This window comes from Frieseomelitta varia, unplaced genomic scaffold (genome assembly GCF_011392965.1).
Source record: "Frieseomelitta varia isolate USP_RPSP 00005682 unplaced genomic scaffold, Fvar_1.2 scaffold_468, whole genome shotgun sequence".
Taxonomy (NCBI): domain Eukaryota; kingdom Metazoa; phylum Arthropoda; class Insecta; order Hymenoptera; family Apidae; genus Frieseomelitta; species Frieseomelitta varia.
The window spans coordinates 38170-60631 of NW_025110221.1; the positions used below are offsets into that span (position 1 = coordinate 38170).

Here is a 22462-nt window from a genome sequence, read left to right on the forward strand (position 1 = left end):
AAAAAAAAAAAAAAAAAGAAAAAAAGAAAAGCAGAATGAAATGGACGGCTTTTATATTTGTTTTTCTCCTTCTGTCTTTTTTAGGTCTAGTGACTGTGCCCGCAGGCGGTGGCGGTACCTTCCTCGGTGGTTACCTCATAAAGCGTTTTAATTTGTCCTGCTCCGGCATTTTGAAGTTTTGCCTGTTGGCCACCGCGTCCTGCATCGCCTTCACTCTGTGCTTCGTTCTCAACTGCCCGAATTTGAACTTCGCCGGAGTCACCGTGCCCTACACGGACCAGGCCAAGTACGCTCGATTGTCCTTTTCGTTTCTTTTTTTTTTTTGTTTTTCTCTTTTTTCGCCGAAATTTGCACGCGAAATTTTGTTTACCCGTCAAACTAATTCCGACTCGTATCAAAAAACTCCATCCTTCCACTTGTTTTTACATCGCGTTCTCCAGCGAACGTGCACATTTACAATTTTCCATGCCTTTTGTGTGTTTTCTGCGCTCTCGCCCATTTTTTGCGTTTCCATTTCTTTTCTTTTTTTTTTTTTTCACGCTGGTTTATGCAAATCACATCCCATACGCCGTGTCACGCGTTACGATATGTAAATGCCCGTGATTAAAAAATATTACGTTCGCAGGAAACCTTTCTCGTTGGACAGCACGTGCAATAATGGCTGCGGTTGTTCGAGGTCGGAGTTCAGCCCTATATGCGGAGTCGATGGGATCACGTATTACTCCCCTTGTCACGCCGGATGTTACCAAGGAACGAGGATAAATAACGTCGAAGTTAGTAGCGATTTCTTAATCACACTTGTGAACGTCGAGTCTGTTTCTTAGACGCCATATATGTACCACTATTTCCAATCGTTGCCATTTCGAACGTGCGCTTCGTAGATATTTCCACGAACGTCTATATTTACTACAGACAGACAGGACTGCTCTGTCTTAAATTAGCACAGAGAGTGTACTATCGTACATTCAGTCGCAAAGCACCGATTATTAATTCAGATTCCTCGAAGCGAAACTCTGAGATGTTCTTATGAATTAAATTCCATTTTATCTTTATTTGCTTGATTATTTTTAAAAAAATTGTTAAGATTAAACTTGATATCATTGCACTTGTAAGAAATGAAACACTGCGACAAGTGACGACACTGCAGTGTTTTAATATTAGAGTATAATTATAATTGTCATTAAATTTTATAGAGCCTCTTACATGCTTCCAGATGGAAATGAAATATCCATTCTTCATCATCGCAGTGGAAATTATATCTCGTGAATTTTTTGCTCTACAGAGAAAGTAACTCATTAGTTATGCCACCGGTGACATTAATCTTTTGTTTGTTTTCCAGGTGTATTCAGACTGCACTTGCATACGCACGCCACCGATAAATCTGACCATCGCCGACAACGTGGTCAGTTACGAGGCAATAAACACGACTTGCAACACGTCGTGCTCCTACCTATGGCCGTTCATCGTTCTGGCGTTTTGCAACATGTTCATCACGTTCCTTTGCACGATGCCAGCGCTCTCCGCGACGCTCCGCGTCGTTCGAGACGATCAGAGATCGTTCGCCCTTGGCATTCAGTGGATCAAGGTCCGAATTCTGGGCACCATACCTGCACCTATGGTGTTCGGTGCCCTTATAGACGACACTTGCATTTTGTGGAACGAAACCTGCGACGGCGGAGGATCTTGCCTTGTTTATGACAACTTGTACATGAGCAGGTATGTACTAGATTTGTAATAATCACAGCATAAATACAAAGATGAATGACTTTCAAAGAAACTGTAAATAAGCCCAGTTGCAAGAATTTTTGAGATAACCACTCAGTTGTGGTTATTGTAAAATTGTAAAAATATTTAGAAGAAACCTTATAAACACTTTGTACACTCCCCTACATGAGCAGGTATGTACTAGATTTGTAATAATCACAGCATAAATACAAAGATGAATGGCTTTCGAAGAAACTGTAAATAAACCCAGTTGCAAGAATTTTTGAGATAACCACTCAGTTGTGGTTATTGTAAAATTGTAAAAATATTTAGAAGAAACGTTATAAACACTTTGTACACTCCCCTACATGAGCAGGTATGTACTAGATTTGTAATAATCACAGCATAAATAAAAATAGAGATGAATAACTTTTGAAGAAACTGTAAATAAGCCCAGTTGCAAGAATTTTTGAGATAACCACTCAGTTCTGGTTATTGTAAAATTGTAAAAATATTTGGAAGAAACCTTATAAACACTTTGTACACTCCTGTCCATAAGTCACCAGACACTTGCTTATTTTGATCTAAACAGTTGCTAGAACACAGATATACTTTTCCGGATTAATTTTATTATACAATCTTGTTATATGTACTCTATTTACTCTATTTTATAATAATACTTTATATAATACTTTTATAATAATACTTGAAAACAAAACTGATATTTAAGATATGAGATACATTATGTACAATTTGGTAAGATTCTTGACATATAAACAGTTTGACATATGTCATATTCTATATTCGTGTCATATTCTATATGTCAAATATCTTACCAAGTTACAAAGATATAATGTATCTTATATTTTTGTGCAAATATGAAGGCCAGAAATAACCGTGGCATACTTCTATTTAATATTCAGACCATATACGTTAAATATCAGTTTTGTTTTCAAGTATTATTATAAAATAGAATAAATAGAGTATATATAACAAGATTGTATAATAAAATTAATCCGGAAAAATATATCTGTGTTCTAGCAACTGTTTGGATCAAAATAAGCAAGTGTCCAGTGACTGAGGGACGAGAGTGTATGTGTCGACCAAAAAATTAAAATGATCAACGATTCATAGAGCCTGTCATTGTATTATAAATCTAATAATTTCTTCAGAATAATAATAACCCATATTTTCGTATAAATTTGAAAATAAGAAAATAACAATGTTATCGTTGTTAGGTATATGCTGGCGTTAGCTTTCATCGGTAAAGCAGCGTCCCTCCTTTTCTTTTTCTTGGCTTGGTGGACGTACATACCTCCAGGGAACAGAACTCAAAACTCGCGGGAGGAGCCGACAACTTTAATGTTGAATGATACACAGCACGAAACACCAACCACGCCATCAACAATAAACCCTATAATCGATCCATAAATGATAATCTGACAGTTTGTTACTCTATTAAATCGAGTATCGATTGATGTAACATTTCGACTTGGTAAGTCGACTTCATTCGAAGAGAGATATTTAAAGATAATTTATCGACATAGGTGGCTGTACATTTTTATAATTTTCATTATAGTTTATCGTAAAATAACCAATTGTAAAAGATGCTGAACTGTACATGGGATAGAATGGATATTTATTTGTTGTGACTGCGATCGAAGATCACAGGAGGAAGATACACCATAAAATAATTATTTTACCGGGAAAAACAATTGTAATTGATTAATTTTGTATGATTTTATAATACGTATATTTCTGGCATAATCTTCGAATATTTGAAAAATATTGATTGTCTTTGGTTTGTTACAAAGTTTCATAAATTTATCAAATACGTTAATGCACTGTAATACTTCAAATTGGAACGTTAACATAACCAGATTTATCATGTTTTTTCCCTCTGGTCTTCAAGGAATTTATATAAGAAAGCGCGCTTATTTATTATTATTGTAGATGTAATAAATGAAGAAAGGGTTTCGCGGTATTTGTACATGTATGTGAGACTATTTATTTCGAGGGTTGTTTAAAATTGTACAGGTACGTTTATACGATTTGCATTTGTACGGAGGGTATTTCGTGTAAAAGCTGTTCACTGCCAGAATTATTGTAAAGAAATGTATCGTTGTTTTTTAATATCGTATCGAAAATAGCGTCTCGTTTTTAACGGGAGAGCTATAAGTACCAATTGTAACGAAATGTAATATGGGCAAGTGCACTTGTAGTCCTTTTCGATGTTTATTACGTATAAGTATTACTTGTCAAGTTGAAATAATTCATTCGTAAGGTTCTAATTTTAATAGTAATGAGAACAGAAGAACATAATACAATGAACGTTTGCTTGATATATCGTCATTACGCTTCTTGTATTGTTCTATGTATGGGATGAATAATCACAGTTAAAAATGCTGAATCAAAAACGGTTATCAAAGTTATCGAGAATTTTATCATTGTATTATCCTCTGCTATCCGATCTAAATGTAATTTTATGACTTATATGACATCGTATGATTGTAATCTTAATATTCACCGATCGTCAATTAAATCCGTAAAGCTGTAAAATGTATTTACCACAGATGATAATAGTCGATGTTTAAGATAAAAAAAGGGAATTATTATACAACTTTGTCTTATGCAATTGCTATTTATGCAGTATATTGTAATTGTTATTGCGACCAGCTGAACTATTGTATCACGGAAATACCTCTGGGCGACATTGTTTTTCATAGAACTAATATACCATATTTGTATGATGTTATTGCTTGTATAAAAGACATAGTGTCTAAAGAAAATGGAACACCCTCTATTATAAATTGATATTTGTAATAGTATATACAATTATAGATATAGTTGCAAGTTTTGGTATTAACTTTAACATATCCCTTTCACATGTTGAATAAAAAATGTACCAATTTGGAATTTTCTATATTAAGATTATCTTTCCTATATCATCCTTAATGAAATGTTTTTTTGTATATTTTAATATACAAGATGAAAAATGAAAACAAAAGAATTGCACTGTTTTGATATAAATTAATTAAAAATTATTAGAACTATTGATATCTACTACTTGATAGAAAGGAGTGTTACTACTTACAAATGTAATAAATATTCGCTGTGACTACTTATTTAAAGTTCTACGTAATACAATTAGTCACTCATGTCGATTCGGACCATTCATCTTACATTTTACAGCATGAGTGACCAGAGCAACAAAAATGCATGCGACTCACCATTAGATGCGAAGAACATTGTCATTGATATTGTTGTGATCCAGCAAAAGTTATAGCCAAGTCCATCACAAAATTTTGAAACACCGTTAGATCATTTCCTGAAAAGGAAGAAGAAATTAGATATTATAACATGTGAAATATTATAATTTGTTCATAAAAACAAACAAGATCATTGACACGACTCTAATTTCGTAAAAGATAATGGACACAGTCCTAATATTTTTAAATACCTATGAATATTCTATAACATTATTGATTTGCAAAAATTACACTCTGAATGTTCGTTAGTAAAGTTTCAAATGTACCTCGCATGTTCAAATATGGCGCGCCTCCATTGTCGGTTAAACGAAACTGCGCAATACACGATGCGCAGAAACCTATTCTCGATAGCGACACTTCCTGAAAAAAATTTGCCTTCGTCAAAATAAATCAAACATTTCCATGTCTTCATAGAAGTTCTAATATACGACGATTAAATATTACATTGATTTATAGCAACGACGATAGGCGATAAAGCATTTAATTAGCAGTGCATATGTAATCATAAATTGTCAGACTGCTCTAAAATGACATGATGATCGTATTTATACGGATATGAAAGGTTTATATGCTAAATTGTCATATACTTTACTTTTTCTAACCAACGTGCAACTAAATTGAACAATAATAATAATTCTTTTAAATTGTTTACCTGTACAATGTTTACCTGACGAGCTCCGCATACTGCTTCTTGTCACTGTGCTTCCCGCCAAGAACTGACGCCAACTGTCAGCCAATACAATAAATCGATCGCGGGAAATATCGATTACTTCGTTCGAGAATCGCAATATGTAATTATGTATGTCACCGCAATGGCGCTGTAATCTTTACTTAACTTGAATTCATAAATCAATGCGCGCGCATTTCAGACGATGATGATCCAACCTCAAATAAAGGTAAATAATTCTTATCTCTATTATTGTTCGTTTATCAAATAAAACAATTGATTTAAACGGTATCTTTAATTTTAGATAATAGTCGAAGTCAAACAAGTGTCATAAGTGTCACTTCATCTCAATTTATTGTATCGTTGTTTTACTGAATTATTTAATGAATTATTTTATTTAATTATACATAATGAACATAATCTCCGATATATTTAACAAAATTTTTCTATTATAAGTGCTTTCTGAAATTAACTTTTTCATAAAAACAATGCTATTGACATTATCATCTTGAGACATAATTTCTGTTTACTATAACAAATTGCAGAGGGCGTAAAGAGTACTCTGATTGAAATAGTACTGTTTAGTCAATGTTATTTTTAAATATTGTTTGATTAATTAAAGTATGTATTTAATGACTCAGACTTTTGGGGATAAGGTTATAGTTTTTACATTCTTACATATAAATTATATATGGTTGTGTCTTAATAGGACTATAAATTGTTTGATTAAAAGTTTTGATCTGTCATTGTATAAATTTATTATTTATTTATAACTATATGGTAAACACATTAATTATATTATACTTGTAATACTTAATACATTACATATAATAATAACGAATATACATTTATTTATATATTTAAATTTCAATGTACGTTATAATAATATATTGTAAAGCAATTCAACATATGGCCTCTTGGTCTAGGGGTATGATTCCTGCTTTGGGTGCAGGAGGTCCCGGGTTCAAATCCCGGAGGGGCCCTTTTTTTTTATAGCAAAATGAATTTTATTTCTAAAATATATCATATAATATTGCAATGTACTACGTACGTGTACCCATTTGAATTAAATAACTCTTGAAATAATTAAACTAGACATATTTTTTTCTTAATATTTAGCTTTCTCTTTTTCTTTTCTGCTCAATATAATACATTACTAATACTTGCATTAAACTTTCAATAAGTCTAAAACATAATTATTTTATCATTCTCAAACATATTTTTACATTTTTATACATTGCTATCAAAAGTTCAAAATTATTAAACATTTTCATCAGTACCATTCTTTATCAAAAATGTAAAAAGTATGCATATTTTTACTCAATAATACACTTTAAATTTTAGTAGAAAACATAATAAATAAAATTCGTCAAGCCGTTCACACTTCAAGGGGATTAAATTGTGAGTGGGAGGGGGGGGAGGATTAAAAATTGTATCATCAACGACGAGAAAGTTAGCGGATGTAAATTGACAGGTTTGAAATTGCGCGCGATATATTTTCCCGAGAAAGTCAAGATGGCGGGCGGCGGCCAGTGCGCATGCACGAGTCACTCAATGGTCGGGCAAAAACACAGCTGGTCTATGATCCCCGAAGCAAGCTGACGGTCGTACGGTATCAATGTGATTTTCGTGAATTTCTTGCCGATCTACCGGTCAGATCGTGAGGTCAAGCCAGGCGTGCGCGACGAATTTGTTCGGTGTTCGGTTCGTGGTGCTAGTGAGTGTGTTTAGATGTATACGCAACTCGTTAATCGCGCTGTCACCACGAGGATTTTTCACTGCCCTGGATACAAAGGAGTTTCGTGAGGTGCTTCGAGCGTCCTTTCGGTAAGTTTTTACTCTTTACTTTTGTTCTCGCGTTGCATCGCGACTTCCTTTGTCGCGTGTGCTGTCGAACATCCCATCAATCCGCAGAGCCGACTGACCTTTTCCGATCTACCGAAAATTACCTCGCGAGTCTGTCAAACTTCCTGTATGGTAGAAGTTTCTCAGACTGCCAAAATTTCTATAAAAATTTAATAAAAAAAGGAAAGCAGGTTATACCATACATTAACAGACTAAATCTTTCGTGTAAGAGATTGTTTCAAATAGAGATAACTCGGGAGATATGGCACACAGCATCTTTGGAAATAGGTCAGAACAAAGTTTTCGTAATCTGGTCGCGAGATTCCGGACAGGTATCGCCTGTTGAGAAAGAGAGAGAGAGAGAGAGAGAGAGAGAGATTCTTATCATTGTTATACGTTATCTTTCGTTGCTCCCTTTGCATACATGACCTTTAAAAATGTCCTGTCATTGTTGTCTCTCACTGCTCCGAGAGATCACAGTTGTTTCTTGAGTTTTTCTTCTGCCTGTGAACAGTGTTCATAAACGTGGAAACCTCGCGACATGAAGTTCCTGTTCAAACAAGGAACAAACGACGAACGAAACGAGATAATACATACGTGCGTGTAACATCTCTTAAATCTTAATCTGATGTTTGTCTCACGGACCAGTATTTTTCTCGCTCCACTGTTCGCTGGTGTTTATGTTCAAGCACAGCTGTGCCATAATTCCACGGATAACGTTATCGTGCCACCGTACTATCTGCGTGTATCGAGGTCTTGAACCTCGGTGTCTGCAGAATTATTTTTATAGTCTCGTGTGTTGGTGTGCGCTCTCTGTCACCGAGCGCGCGGGGCATCTCGAGAGAGGAATCCGGCTGTTGTCGAGCGGAGAACGGCCGTGCAGTCCTCAGGACTCTGACCTTGTCCTGTACGTGCACATGAAACGATACTTACCTCCCCCACGCTTGGCCTGGTGTTTTTAATCGGTGTACCAATTAACTGCACCAACTCGACGTTGCGGCTTAATTAGTCACCCCACGACGACGAGTAACGGATCGGGCTCCGCTTCGACCATTGTTATTCAAAACACGCGATAAATCTTACGCGTCTTTTTTCTACTTGCTCGTCTATCTTCGTCTCTCTCGTCGAATGTTTCGAACAGTATTAGGTTGCTTTTTGCCTTTCGTGCGTAAATGAAAGGCGAAACATTTTTGTGAGGAACGGGAAAACTTTTAACACATTATTTGGCGACTATAAAATGGATAATTTCCAAAATTTTATAATTGAGTACCGCAAGAGTACTCAGTCAGTACCCACATAAGAGGTTCATCACTATTGACTCTTGGTCGCTTCTTGTTATTCTGAGATTCCTTTGTTTGAATTGATATCGCTACCTGTGTCACTATCGTTGTTGAATTTGACTCACAGTCCAAAATTATCTCCTTTTTCCATAAATGTAGGTTTCTTTTAAATTAACTTCTTTTAAATTAAAATAACGTAAAGAAAATATGTAATTTAATGAAAATTTTGTAAACTATATTAACACCCACTTTGTAAACTATATTCAATTATATTCAGCGATATTATTTAGAGTTTGGATAATTGCAGTATTTTTGTTCACTCATTTATCAAATAAAAAATTGCATTCAGCCTCGTGGCTACCAGAAGCGCCAATTTTAAAATGACGCACGGCTACGTTGCCGGCAATTCAGTTAACAAATTTGAAACGACGTAGAACTACGTTACCGGCATTCAGCTAAAGAATTTGAAATGACGTAGGACTACGTTATCGGTCGCGAATGTGTTAATATATTATATATCCGTTTCGTTCGACTATCTTTCGCCATCTTTCGACTTGCAATATCATGATTTCTCGTTCAGAAAAGTTTTTTTTTTTATCTTTCCCTCCTGCGAAAGGAAGTTTCAAGAACGATTTGATATCAGCAGCACAAATTCAGCAAACAAATATTGACACACTTTTCAGTCTTCTTCGCCGTACATATCAGATAATTTTTTACGAGCTTACGCAGCGTTGTTCTTCTTTTTTTTCTTCTTTTTTTATTTTTCGAAGATAATACAGCGAAACGTTTCTCATTTTGTCAAACGAGCATTTTCTTTTTCTAAAACAAGCTTGAACAATCGGGCATCGGATTACACAACGAAATTGCGATTTAAAGTGAGGTTAGTTCACGTTCGTTTATAAAAAAAAAAAAAAAGAATGCGATTACTTTTCGGCCAGCTCAATAGATTGTAGCGTCGTCTTCGTCACTTTCCTTTCGTTTCGTTTCCTGGTTACTGGTTTCTCACGATATCGGCGTTATCGTTGAACTTCGGACTCGTTTACTTTCGATCTCCAGTTTTTCAGCATCGATCGATAGGTGCATGCACCAATTACAGTGCGGCAGAACTGGGGATTCGACCACCGATATTCGTGTACAGGGTGTTTTAGACCCAACGTGATGAATGTTCGTTGTTCGTGTTCGCAGAAAATCTGACGTATGGTGTGCCGTTTCTTTATAAAAAGTGAATTTGCTACAATAAAACCTTGGATCCTCAAATTCTGTTTGAACTCGACTTATTTTCAATTGTATTTGTTGCGCATCCACTTACATTTGTTTTAAGGTAAATTAACGTTGTTTATTTATTACTATTATCAGTAATGTAATTATTTTTATATTACTATATATTATTATATATTATATATATTACTATATATTATTATATATTATATATATTATTATATATTATTATATATTATTAGTAATGTAACAATTTTACATTGTCATTATAATATTGTATAACAATAATATGTTTAATAATAGTACTATCATTTTATATAATATAATTTATTTTTTTTATAATTTTCTAAAGTGCAATAACCTTTAGAACAATTTCCAAATTTTTTTAGCAAATTTGTATTGTCATCTGCGGTGTGTTCAAAAGGTTAAGTGTCAAGTTGTCATTTTGTCTAACAATTAAATTGAATTTGGTGCATCACAAATGTCAAAAATGTAATTTCTTTCCCAACAGTTTTTATTTTGAGAGTGACAATACAAATTTGTAATAAAAATTCGAAAATTGTTCCAGAAATTGTCGCTTTAAAAAAAGTTAAAATAAAAAATAAATTGTATCATATTAACAATGGTAATAAAAGAAGGGGAAAAGATCATTGATTTTTATTTGTGCTTGTTCAGGTTGCAATTTTTTTTTTTTGACGAACATAAAGTAGAATTCTATTACAGAGCATAGGCTTTTCTTTCCTGTATTTATTTTTAGAACACTCGGTATAACGAGGCACAAAGAGGTGACGGCAACATATGATCGCCGATACGAGAAACAAAGAGCCAGCGTGTGCTGCTCGAGACGTTAATTCAGATCTGCCAGCTGTTACTGTTTAATACCGCGAGACTCTCTGCATCGGTAATTGACCGGTGTGCCCGTTCACTTGTCACGTCAGGTTTCATGATTTAACTCCATTCGTTGGTAAAAAAAAAAAAAAAAAAACAATAGTAAAAATTGGCCAATTTTGGACGTTAGTCTAGTCTACTCTCCAAAAATTATTTACCCTGAATGAAAAAGTTAGAAAAAAATAAATGAGAGTCGTAAAGTAAATCTCGTTGATTTCTATGGACTGGCCAACTTTCACTCTTTACCAAAAGACCATAAAAGTCTTAAAATAACATTGATTAACCCGTTAACAACGTTAGTATCGAGTCACACTGGTTGCAATTTAAATTACAGTTCCAATGGAGTTCTCGAGAAAGCAAATTGCTTTCAAGTTCTCTGAAATTTTAACTCAGACGTTCAAATTTAACTTCTTTAGATCGAACGCACATTGACAGTATTATGGGAAAAATTGTAAATAAAGTTCCTCTCTGTCGAAAGAACAGCAGGATCGAGGAAAGTCAGTTTCTCGGAGGAATCGATTTGAAATAGAACCGCGTTTCGAGCAGGGTGATCGAGCGAGGTTGGCCAAAGCGGAAGAAGGAGACGTTCGTTTCACGCTCGGGAGAGCGAAAGCGGAGAGACTTCTCTCCATTTCCTTCGATCGAAAGACAAACATCACCGTGTATAAATGATACGTTCGGCGCGGTGGCGAATAAATTTTTGAACGAGCATGCTCGCGGTGCACGACGTAAATTCTGCTGGCCGTGTATGTTTTTTGCACGAGCTCCACGTATCCTTGAACCTTGGGGTGGGGGAGGAGTGAAGGGAGTGGGGGGGGGGGGGAGGCTAGACATTTCGTGCGAGACTCTAGTCTAACCGACCACGCGAGGATCCCTGTTGGTCTCTCCTGCCATCGAAAGAGTTTACCGATTTATTTTCTCTATAAACTCCGACATCCCATGGGTGTTGGTCACCCTGGCTAACGCGATTTAGCAATCCGGCGACCGAAACTTTTCGATCCGTGGACGTGTTAAAATTGAAAGTCACGTAGACGCGCGAACCGGATCCTTTCGTGTTTGTGTTACGCACAGCGAAGAGCGTAACTGTACAAAAAGGTGAAAAATTGTCGAAGTTCAAAAAAATTAAAAAATTTAAACTAATGTAACTTCATAAAGAAAAGATCGTATGATCCATTTTTTTGGTCTTTTAAAGCTTAGAACTTTTGACGATCTAGTTTCGAGTTCGTTCTATATGAAAGATTACTTTGTTTGAAAAAATTTATATGAGAGTATCGTTGACTTTGTTGTTGTAGATATTAAAAAAGGACATCTATGTCTCACTAAAAACCGTCATTAACTCATTTTTTTCTCTAAAAACTTGGACTTGTACCGCTTTCAAAAAGAAAAAAAAAAAGAAAGAACGATTCGTTTTTATTTACAGAAACTTTTTGTACGCTATGCGTGTTATGCAAAGACAGCAAACGTGACTTACTTTTGATGATATTTTTCATCTTTTATCGCGTTCTTTTGTTCAATGGATTTTTATGAACGCAGAAGTTGATGTTTTCCCTAGCGTGAGATTTTTTTTAATATCTCGAAACGTGGAACAGTTTACGATTGAAAATTAACGGGATAAGAGAAATGTGGAGCAGTAAATCGAGCCGCAGAGTTAACCTAGTTTTTCATTGTGCGATTTAATATTTACCGCGCACGTGTGATCGTATTGTTAATTGCGTACTTCTTCGCATATTAATTAGGCGCGTTATTTATCTCTGATCGACTTGTCGCTGTTGGATATTTCTTGTACACACTGTCTAACAGTTTGTTGTGTCACGTTCGTGATAATTCTTGCGATAATTCGCATATCTGTAATACTTGACGAAATTACGTTTCATAATCATTGTTACATTATAAAATTATATAATAAATGTACAAATCAATTATATAAATTATTTAATATATAATTTATTTGATGCATTATTTATTAATATATAAGTCATTATTATTGATTATTATTAATTTACTAACGTGTTCTTAAATTCGTTTATTTCTTATTCGATCGTTCAAGAGCAACAAAATTAAAAGAAAGCTCGACCACCTCGTGGACGTTTAACTTTCATCGTGTTTCGTTAGTTACTTCTAATATCAAACTGTTGTACGAAAGATTAAAGCGTTGTAAAAACACGTTACTCAGGGGGGGATAGAGTTACAGACGAAACAGAATTACATTATTCGCGTGCTATTTGCGTGTACAGGTTGTTCTCATTACTCCTATTAAAAGCTCGCGTTGGCTGGCGTTGCCTTGAAAAAGCGAAACCTCGTGAAACGTTCGGTGAAATAATTCTCCGTTTCGCGATCATTCACCGGTTCCCTTTGCAACACAAACGGCGAAACAAATTAACGCGGTACAAACGGTACAAACGATGGCCTGGTTGTAATTCAGAAATAGCGGAAAATTGGCCTGGTTTTTTTTCTCTTCTGTCTCGTAGCAATCGAGGGTAGCAAATTGTCAATCGAGTATCGATTTTATTGGCAATGCTTGGAGAAACACATACACACACACAGTGAGAGTAAACGAAACTCGATACGGAGGAGTATCCTCTACGGAGGGGGGGAGTGATTTAGTATTCCTTTCTCTGGGTCTTTTGTTTCGTTCTCTCGAAGCGAAATTTAACACGTTGAGACGGGTCTGACCTTCGCTGTTTCCGTGCCTCGTGTTCCATTCAATTAAAAAACAGCGTAGAGTTACTCGTTTTTGTCTGTATATTTGCATGAATATATCTTTCAATTAATAAACGTTAGTGGTTATTTGCTTATGTTATGTCATAGTTACTTGCTCATAGACTGTACGTTCAGAAAAGAGCAAACGTTTCTAGCAGGAAAACTGCTATGCCCATGGAGTGTTTCGAGTACGAAGGTTTAGGTTAGAGAGGCAGGACCATCATTTGTGAGTCTCCCAGTAGAACAGTGGCAGGCTATTTCGAGGTAAAAGTCAGCTCGAAAATCGGAAAAAAATATTTGTTTTTCCCTTCGTAACGACTAATTATAAAATTAATAAATCGTGTAACATAAATTGGTGTTGAAATATATATTGGCGATTTTGTAATTTTATGAAGGTTTCAGGCGAGAATGAGATTCGTACACTCCCGTTCAAAGGTCACTTTTATTTTTTAATATTCAGTACTTATCGTGGATTATCGTGTATATTTTATAACGCAATATACAATAATATAATAGTACAATAATACAATATATAATAATATAATAGTAGAATAATACAATATACAATAATATAATAGTACAATAACACAATATACAATAATATAATAGTACAATAACACAATATACAATGATATAATAGTACAGTAATACAATATACAATAATATAACAATAATATATTGATATATTTAATATCGTATTTACTCTTATTGTTAAATTAAAATTAAAATGTATTTTGTGTTTGATTTAATTTTATCGTATATATGTATTATAATATACTAATACAATATATTAATATATTAGCAGACTCTTTATTACACAAAGTATGTTTCATATTTATTATAAATGCATTGCATACAATTTACACTTTTATATCTTGTAATTTTCATTGTGAACATTGTTGTGCTTTCTACTTTTATTATAAAAATATAACGTTTTTTCCTAAGATTTCTGAGGAAAATTTTTAATATCACCAAGTGATGTATAAAATTGGTCGATAGCGGGGATTAACTTTCCTGAGTGCTCGCCACTTCACTTTCAAGGGTCTGGCCAAACAGGTTGCTCGTCAAGATAAAAGTGAAACCGTGGAACAAAAATTTGAAAATCACAACAATTTACAGCTTGTTGATCCTTCTGAAAGATTAATCTCATTTAGGGTTTCCTAAAACCGGTGCGTACCACCATACCATATCTGTATTTTCTCGTTTATTCTACTCTTGACAAGTCTATTTTTATTCTGACGTTATCAAAATTTTGAAACGTTTCATCGTGAAAAATTTTGTTTCCCTCTAACTTTGAAATTTCTTTGTCGTGTCATCGTGTTTAAGTTATCATGGAATTACGCTTGAACGGACGCTTCTGGAACGATTTCAGTATCTCGATTTTGCAAGGAGCGGTGCAATTATACGTTACGCTTATCGCGTTACGAGCGACTTTCGATAAGCATCAAGCGTTGGAGGAGGCTTTTTCTTTTCTGATTCTTTTCTCGCGCCTTTTGTCTCGGACGTGGCCCCGCGAACAGAGGAATCGTTACATAAATGCGACGCCAGCGGACCATAAATTCTCCCGAGCACACTTTCTCGTTCTGTTTAGCCCAGAAATTTAATATTTCACTGCCACGAACGTTATCGAACCGATGATCGGAATGATTAATATGCAGTAAGTTGATTTACTGCAATTCTATTATATTCTATTTGTGAAATATGATATAGTATAATATAATATAGGGCGGGCCAAAAGTTTCTTCCAACCTTATTTTTTGTAACGAAACATCGAAATACAAGAGAAAAACTGATTTTATTAATTTCAAATTAAACTTAAGTTTGAACATGATTTTTTCATGTATGTTTCAAAAATCATTTCTTTCGAATGTAAATTAGAAAGTGTGATGAAAATATTACGGATTTATTTTTCTAGGGAGTGACTTTTGGCCCATATGTTAGTACAATATTATAAGTTGCACATTAGCTGTATTATAGTATAGTATATTAATATATTGTAAGTTTATTATAATATTATATTATGTTGATAATATAACAAATCGTGTAGGATAATTAATATATATTAACTATATTATATTATACACGATTGTAGTTAATATATATTAGCTATAGTATATAGTATAATATAGTTTTATTACACTATAAACTATAATAAAACTATATTATACTCTAAACTATAAACTATAATAAAACTATATTATACTCTAAACTATGAACTATAATAAAACTGTATTATACTCTAAACTATAAACTATAATAAAACTATATTATACTATAAACTATAATAAAACTATATTATACTCTAAACTATAAACTATAATAAAACTATATTATACTATAAACTATAATAAAACTATATTATACTCTAAACTATAAACTATAATAAAACTATATTATACTATAAACTATAATAAAACTATATTATACTCTAAACTATAAACTATAATAAAACTATATTATACTATAAACTATAATAAAACTATATTATACTCTAAACTATAAACTATAATAAAATTATATTATACTCTAAACTATAAACTATAATAAAACTATATTATACTATAAACTATAAACTATAATAAAACTATATTATACTATAAACTATAAACTATAATAAAACTATATTATACTATAAACTATAATAAAACTATATTATACTATAAACTATAATAAAACTATATTATAGTATAATATAGTTTTATTATAATATCATACTATAACTAAATATTAACTATATTATATTATGCACGACTTATTATATTACACTATATATCAATTAATACATAAATGTAAAATATAACTCGTTATTGAAATGATCTATTTTATCTATCAAATTGGCTCTGACACACAGATGCAGTGACGTAGGCAGGTGCTAACATATTGGCCCATCGCGTTATCTCTGCGACTATCATGGGGGGAATTAGAAACGCTAGTTACATGGACTTTACAATTAGCTGATCTTGATTGCTGAACGTTTTCTTTCTTGGGTGAACGAGCGTTGCGGTGAAAAATGTAATTAGGGATTAATCAACGGGTTACGTCCACGTGATGTAACGCTCCGCGGTCTCTAAAATTCAATTTCGTCCGTTAACCGATCATCGGTGCGGTCGATGCGGGAAAACCTTCAATTTCCACGGTAATATCGCCGAAATTTCCTGGCAAACGTTCTTCCTTGCTCCGTTCACTTAAATTAGCATCGTTCTTGATAAAATTTTTTTCTACTCGTTTAAGAGAGGTTATTTAATTTCGTATGATATTTTTCTACGAATTCTAGTTTCTTTTCCTTAATAAGATGCCAAAATGTAAGGGAAAATTAATTTTATTAATTTCAAATTAAATTTAAGTTCAAATTATTTTTTTTCATTGTGTTTTGAAAATTATTCCTTTCAAATGTAAATAAGAAAATTACGGATTTGTTTGTAGTAGGGAATAATTTTTGGACCACTCTGTATATATACATACACTGTGGTAACGATACAATAGCAGAAGCTTTTTCTAGTCACCTGAATACTTAACAGAAAGATTAACTATATTATAGTATACACGATTGTAGTTAATATATATTAGCTATAGTATAATGTAGTTTTATTATAAATTATAACCTATAAACTATAATAAAACTATATTATACTATAAACTGTAATAAAACTATATTATACTATAAACTGTAGTAAAACTATATTATACTATTAACTGTAATAAAACTATATTATACTATAAACTGTAATAAAACTATATTATAGTATAATATAATTTTATTATAATTTCGAGGGAATTGAAGAAGCATTCATAAAGGTCACTTAAATTAACATCATTCTTGACAAAATTCTTTTAAAGGTTATGTGTATCATCGTATGTAATATCTTTCACGTAAGTCTACTGCTAGCCCACTGTAGAAAGTTGGCTCGAGAGAAAAAAACGTACATCTACTACCGGGTCCCGTCCTGTTGATTGTAAATACACCCACTCGCGTCAGAAAATGTGCTCAACCGGAGGAAATAAAAGCGGTGAGATTGAATGGACCGCCGACGTTTACCAAACGCCGTGCAATTTACTTCACGGGCGAGCAAGTTCTGCGTTACTCCGTGGAATGGGACGATTCGAAGCAAAAGAGAGCTACGCCTAAAAATATTTCATAGGCGTATATTTAACGCTCGATTGCACCCGGGGCTATTCATGTTCTGCAAACCCCTTTCCAATGGTTTCTTGTAAGAAAATCAACTGTTTCTTTCGGCTGGAATATTTGTTGCGAGCCAGTGGTGGGGCAAGTAGAGTTTGGAACACGTTTGTTCATGTTTCGAACCTAACCTAAACCTAACCTTAACCTCTTAGCTGTGTACACTCGAGGAAGTGGCCATTTTTTGTGTAACGACGTGTACATTAATTACAATTTGTATTAAGTTGAATTGAATTTCTTTTGTGGAAAATAAAACGTATTTGTAAATTTGAGACATTTTTGAACATTTCTAGACTGTACTTGGGACCATATTTTCTTGCTCGTAATATTCATTATTATCAATTAATAAGTTATTGAGCTTTCAAAAAAAAAAAAAAAAATTATGCCCTTATAGTGTAATTTAATTTTATAATTATTATCAATTAATAAGTTATTGAGCTTTCAAAAAAAAAAAAAATTATTCTCTTATAGTGTAATTTAATTTTACAATTACCAGCCTCGCATACTCTGTGTCTCACGAGTATAATTGTCACCTCTGAAAAACTCGAGTTTCAGATAGTTTACAGGAGAAAAAGAATTTTTTTTAAACGTCCCATTGCTGATCACAGGCATCGATGCAACAAACGAGATTTTGAATCTTTCATCGTCGCAAGGAATATCGGAGTTTAGGTTAGGTTCCGTTTGGAACGTTGGCGCTGGTCAGCTGTACCGTGTTTACGTGTATTACGCGTGTAACACACTGTGTGCCTCTCTGACGTAATGCTCACACGGAGAAAGCAACAAGTTTACTATAATTGCCGATTTCTCTGTTCCGGAACGAAAGGAGGTTAAGGTTGATTGGCAATCGAATCGATCTACAGAGAGAGTGACCGATAGTTTCCTTTTTCACGGTTCCCCATGATCGTTGCGTAATCTCGCTCTCTTCTACAGGGTGGGCCAAAAAAAATCACCTCCCACTGAAATAAATCCGTGGTCTTAAATTTAAAATTAACGAAATTAATTTTCGCTTATGTTTGTATTAAAAGAAACTTTTGGCCCACTCTACTACTTGTTTTTAAAATCTTCACACAATTTTCCATTCTTCACATAATATTACTGTACCAATGATAACGATCTTATCTTAAAACGTGGAACCTTCGCCTCTAACGATCATTTAACGTAAAAAAAAAAAAAAAAAGAAATATATATTTCCAAATGATAAACGAAGAATGATAAGTTCAAAGACAACGTGTATACAGGGTGGTCCATTTAAGTGGGACTATCTGAATACTTTTTCGAATTTTTGTAATGTTGCAAGAAATATTCTCTTACCTAACATGAATGATGTCGAGAAATCGAATGACTGACTATTTAGAATATTTTCTTCAAGGTCATTACGTTCTTTCATACACAATCATATATAGTTTCTTTAAATTGCATCCTGTAGACGGTTAAACTCGTTGGAAATTTCCGCGAAATTTGACATTCGACGATGAAGCAGAAATAGAACAACACACTCGCTGTCCGGAGGTAGGTTTGTTTTCTGCGAAACAAAAAGTAGGCAAGTAGCTTCTGTGGAGACTCGGGCAAAAAGAATTCGATGTGTAAGCAGTCGGTGAGCGGTACGATGAAAAAAGCGTGTTCGATGCCTCGAAAGTGTGATCGAATCGCGGCCAAGTGTGAATCCGGATGAACAAATTTTTAAATAATATTTTGAACGAAACGCGATATTGCACAGTGTGCATTCCCTGTCGAGTGACACAGTTCGCTTCTTATCTTTTGCGTTCACACTGCGTCGAAAGACGACAAAGCGTTCGTTGGAAAGAAAGAAATGTTTTCGGCGCGGCAAATTTCAGATAAATATGGCTTGGCGAGTGATAAATTTCGTGAGATTTCTTTGTAGTTTCGCGAGAAGGTATGCTTTTACAGATCGGGACTCGAAATGTGAATTTCAGCTACGTTACCTGTGAATTTTTTTTTTAAATAAAATTATTAAAAAAATAATAAAACATTACATAATAAAAGAATTTTTTAAAAGTAAAATATTAATCAATTAATACTTTAAATTATATTACTACAAATTATACTTAATTATTAATTAAGTATAATTTATATTACTAATTATTAATTAAGTATAATTTATATCACTAGAAATTATACTTAATTAATAATAAATTTATTAGTATAAATTATACGTAATATAAATCACACTGCAAATTGTGCTTAATTAATAGTAATTATTAATAAACTAATACTATTAATAAACTGGTACTGATTAATTAATTTACACTTTATTGACATCACCAAAATTAATTAATTAATGCTAGAAATTATAAAAAAAATAAATAAAGTCAGGCGAATTTTACATTAAATAACAAGTACACATCCAATTTATACGCATTGACACGATTATAGAATCATCACTAATTTAATATCGATGAAGAAGTAACAAGACCTTTATTCGAATTTCAATAAATTTTCGCGAAATTTAGATTAATTACAATCATTTGGCAATTGTTGCGCCATTTGGTTTAAACATATGTATCTATTTAATATAGTTTAATTGTATTCAGTTTAAGCGAGATGTTAAAACGTTTAATTTTACAATGAAATAATGGTGGAATGAAACAATACTGGAATTCGTCCCGCACACGTGCCCGGTATCGGTGTAGCAGTGACTCTCATTCCCGCTCTTTCTTTCGGCCCCGACTGCGGACGCTTAAGAGGGCGCCACCGTAGAATATCTCGGAACGTGTTGATTCTATCGGTTCTCACGTTTTCCATCGAATTTCCATTCGATCAGACTTGATCTACTTCTCATTACCATTAAGTGCACATATTTCACGGGCCCTCGGATCACCAGTCGAGAAGCACGAGTTTATTCTGCAATTTTCCACGGATAGAAAAGTTTCTATGTTTTCACTCGTTAAGTACATACGCCGAGTTCACAAAAGACTCTGCGACACGACTAGAAAACTGTGACTCTTGGTAACGTCACTCGAATATGTCGCCCGTACCATACCAGTCACACTCGCTTTGTCAGAGAAAGTCACTGATTGCTGTAATCCACTTGTTTTCTCTCCGGCAATTCTCTTCCGTAGGTCGAGGTTGACGATAATTTATCGGACGGCTGTGCATACGGGGCGAGAGCGATCGATGTTTGAATAATGGCGAGTAAATGGGAAAATTGGCCACGGATGGAATCGCGGATGGAACAATATTGAACATCGAGAAAGCGAGAATAAAAGTTTCCATTGAGGGAAAAAGTTTCCACGGGGGGGGGGGGGGGGAATTGAAAAATTCGAATGCCGTTTGATCGTGCACGGTTTTTACTTTGCATGCGTGAAAGTATTTAAAATATAATATACTTGCAATGGAAATCGATTCAGAATATCTTCAGAATAATAGGTCGTTTCAAATTTTCTTAATTTATATACTCGTTCTTAAACTGTATATTTATTTCGAAATTTTTAAATTCCTAAATTTGAATTTTTCAATTTTCAGATTTGAATTTTTAGACTTCTAAACTTCTGAGTTTTCAAACTTCTGAATTTGAATTTCTGAATTTTTAAATTTTTAAGATTTTTAAATTTTATAAAACAAATATTTTAAGTGCGAGTTTTAAATTTATGTACGACACAGGTATGATACAATTTTTTATGTTGGAAAATGTGCAAGATTAGTAGATTGTGGAGATATGAAGGTTATGTTTCCGTTTTTGAAGGTTACGTTTCCATTTTTGAAAGTTATGTTTTCCATTTTTGAAGATTACGTTTCCATTTTTGAAGGTTACGTTTCCACATCTACTGTACTTTATATAATGTAAAGCATGTTCATGGTGCCTCGAAACTAAATGATATTTACACAAATCCTTCAGATTAATTCGATCCTTCACATACATTTGTCCCTATACTACTATGTCCTTCGATTTACATCCTTGCATTACATCAGACTCTCGCGTATTTCAATCGTATTTTTGACAGAATTTTCGTTTTCCTTTCGGTGATCATTCGTTTAGATTCAGAAGTTACATTCGAACTGAAACGTTGATTGATCCCTCGCATCGACGTTGATCTGAAAACCACTAGTGTGCCGATCCACACCTAATCCTTAATTTCTGTCACCGCAAATTGTGTGTGTAATCGCAGGACTCTGTGTTATAAGGCGAGGTTAATCGAACAATGATCGATCACGTTGCACCCGTGGCCTCTTCTCGATTGACCTACGAAGGAAAAAAAGAAAAAAGAAAAAAGTATGGAAGCTCAGCGGGGTAGCCTGCTGGTAAAAATAAATTCGAGCTGTTGGTGAGAAAAGGGAGGCAAAGTGCCCTCCCACACGCGTTATTTCGCTAGTAAGAATTTCACGTCCTCTTCACGTTCTCTTGTACCATCAGTTCGAAACTTCAGCCACGTGTCAATTGAATATTTCTGCATATTCGAGTATACAGAGTGTTTCGTAACTTGTGGGACCCACTTCGGGAGCTGATTGTATTTGCCTAAAAATAATGAAAAAAAGTCATATAAATATCTGTCTTATCTGTCTTCGTTCATGAGATATAATGAATTTTCTGTTTTAATTACTTTTACAAAAGATACTCGAAATGACCAGCTTGCATTTGATGACAAGCCTACACGAGTCTTGTCATTCATCTGGTTTACTCTCTCTATCATTCCTGGTGTTTCTCGAATTTGTCGGAAGCCTTGCTCTATTCTATTTCGTAGTATTTCAGCATGTT

At 33.8% G+C, this 22462-nt stretch overlaps 2 protein-coding genes, 1 long non-coding RNA gene and 1 other non-coding gene across 6 annotated transcripts in view; 3 read left to right on the top strand and 1 right to left on the bottom strand.

Moving 5' to 3' along the window:
• Positions 1–22462, top strand: part of LOC122532737 (solute carrier organic anion transporter family member 4A1) — a 56247-nt gene that overhangs the window by 31180 nt on the left and 2605 nt on the right. Inside the window, exons 9-13 of one of the 3 annotated variants that reach the window (XR_006307558.1) lie at positions 85–286; positions 626–773; positions 1340–1716; positions 2943–3199; positions 3284–3464. Coding sequence is in view for 2 of the 3 variants with exons in the window: in XM_043661778.1 (XP_043517713.1) it covers positions 85–286; positions 626–773; positions 1340–1716; positions 2943–3135 (920 nt within the window). In the remaining variant the exon portion in view is untranslated. Of the gene's footprint in view, positions 1–84; positions 287–625; positions 774–1339; positions 1717–2942; positions 3465–20967; positions 20975–22462 lie in introns of those variants that run through there. The other 2 variants (XM_043661778.1, XM_043661776.1) reach the window with 2 other exon arrangements.
• On the bottom strand, positions 4940–5686 carry LOC122532744. Its single transcript, XR_006307563.1, has 3 exons — positions 5641–5686; positions 5207–5333; positions 4940–5032 (listed from the first exon to the last, which is right to left on the bottom strand). It is a non-coding gene; the product is annotated as an uncharacterized LOC122532744 (long non-coding RNA).
• Positions 6552–6623, top strand: Trnap-ugg. Its single transcript has one exon. It is a non-coding gene; the product is annotated as a tRNA-Pro (tRNA).
• LOC122532736 (solute carrier organic anion transporter family member 5A1) overlaps positions 7180–22462 on the top strand; it is a 70998-nt gene continuing 55715 nt past the window's right edge. Inside the window, exon 1 of the mRNA XM_043661773.1 lies at positions 7180–7467. The gene's annotated coding sequence lies outside the window, so the exon portion shown is untranslated. The remainder of the gene's footprint in view (positions 7468–22462) is intronic.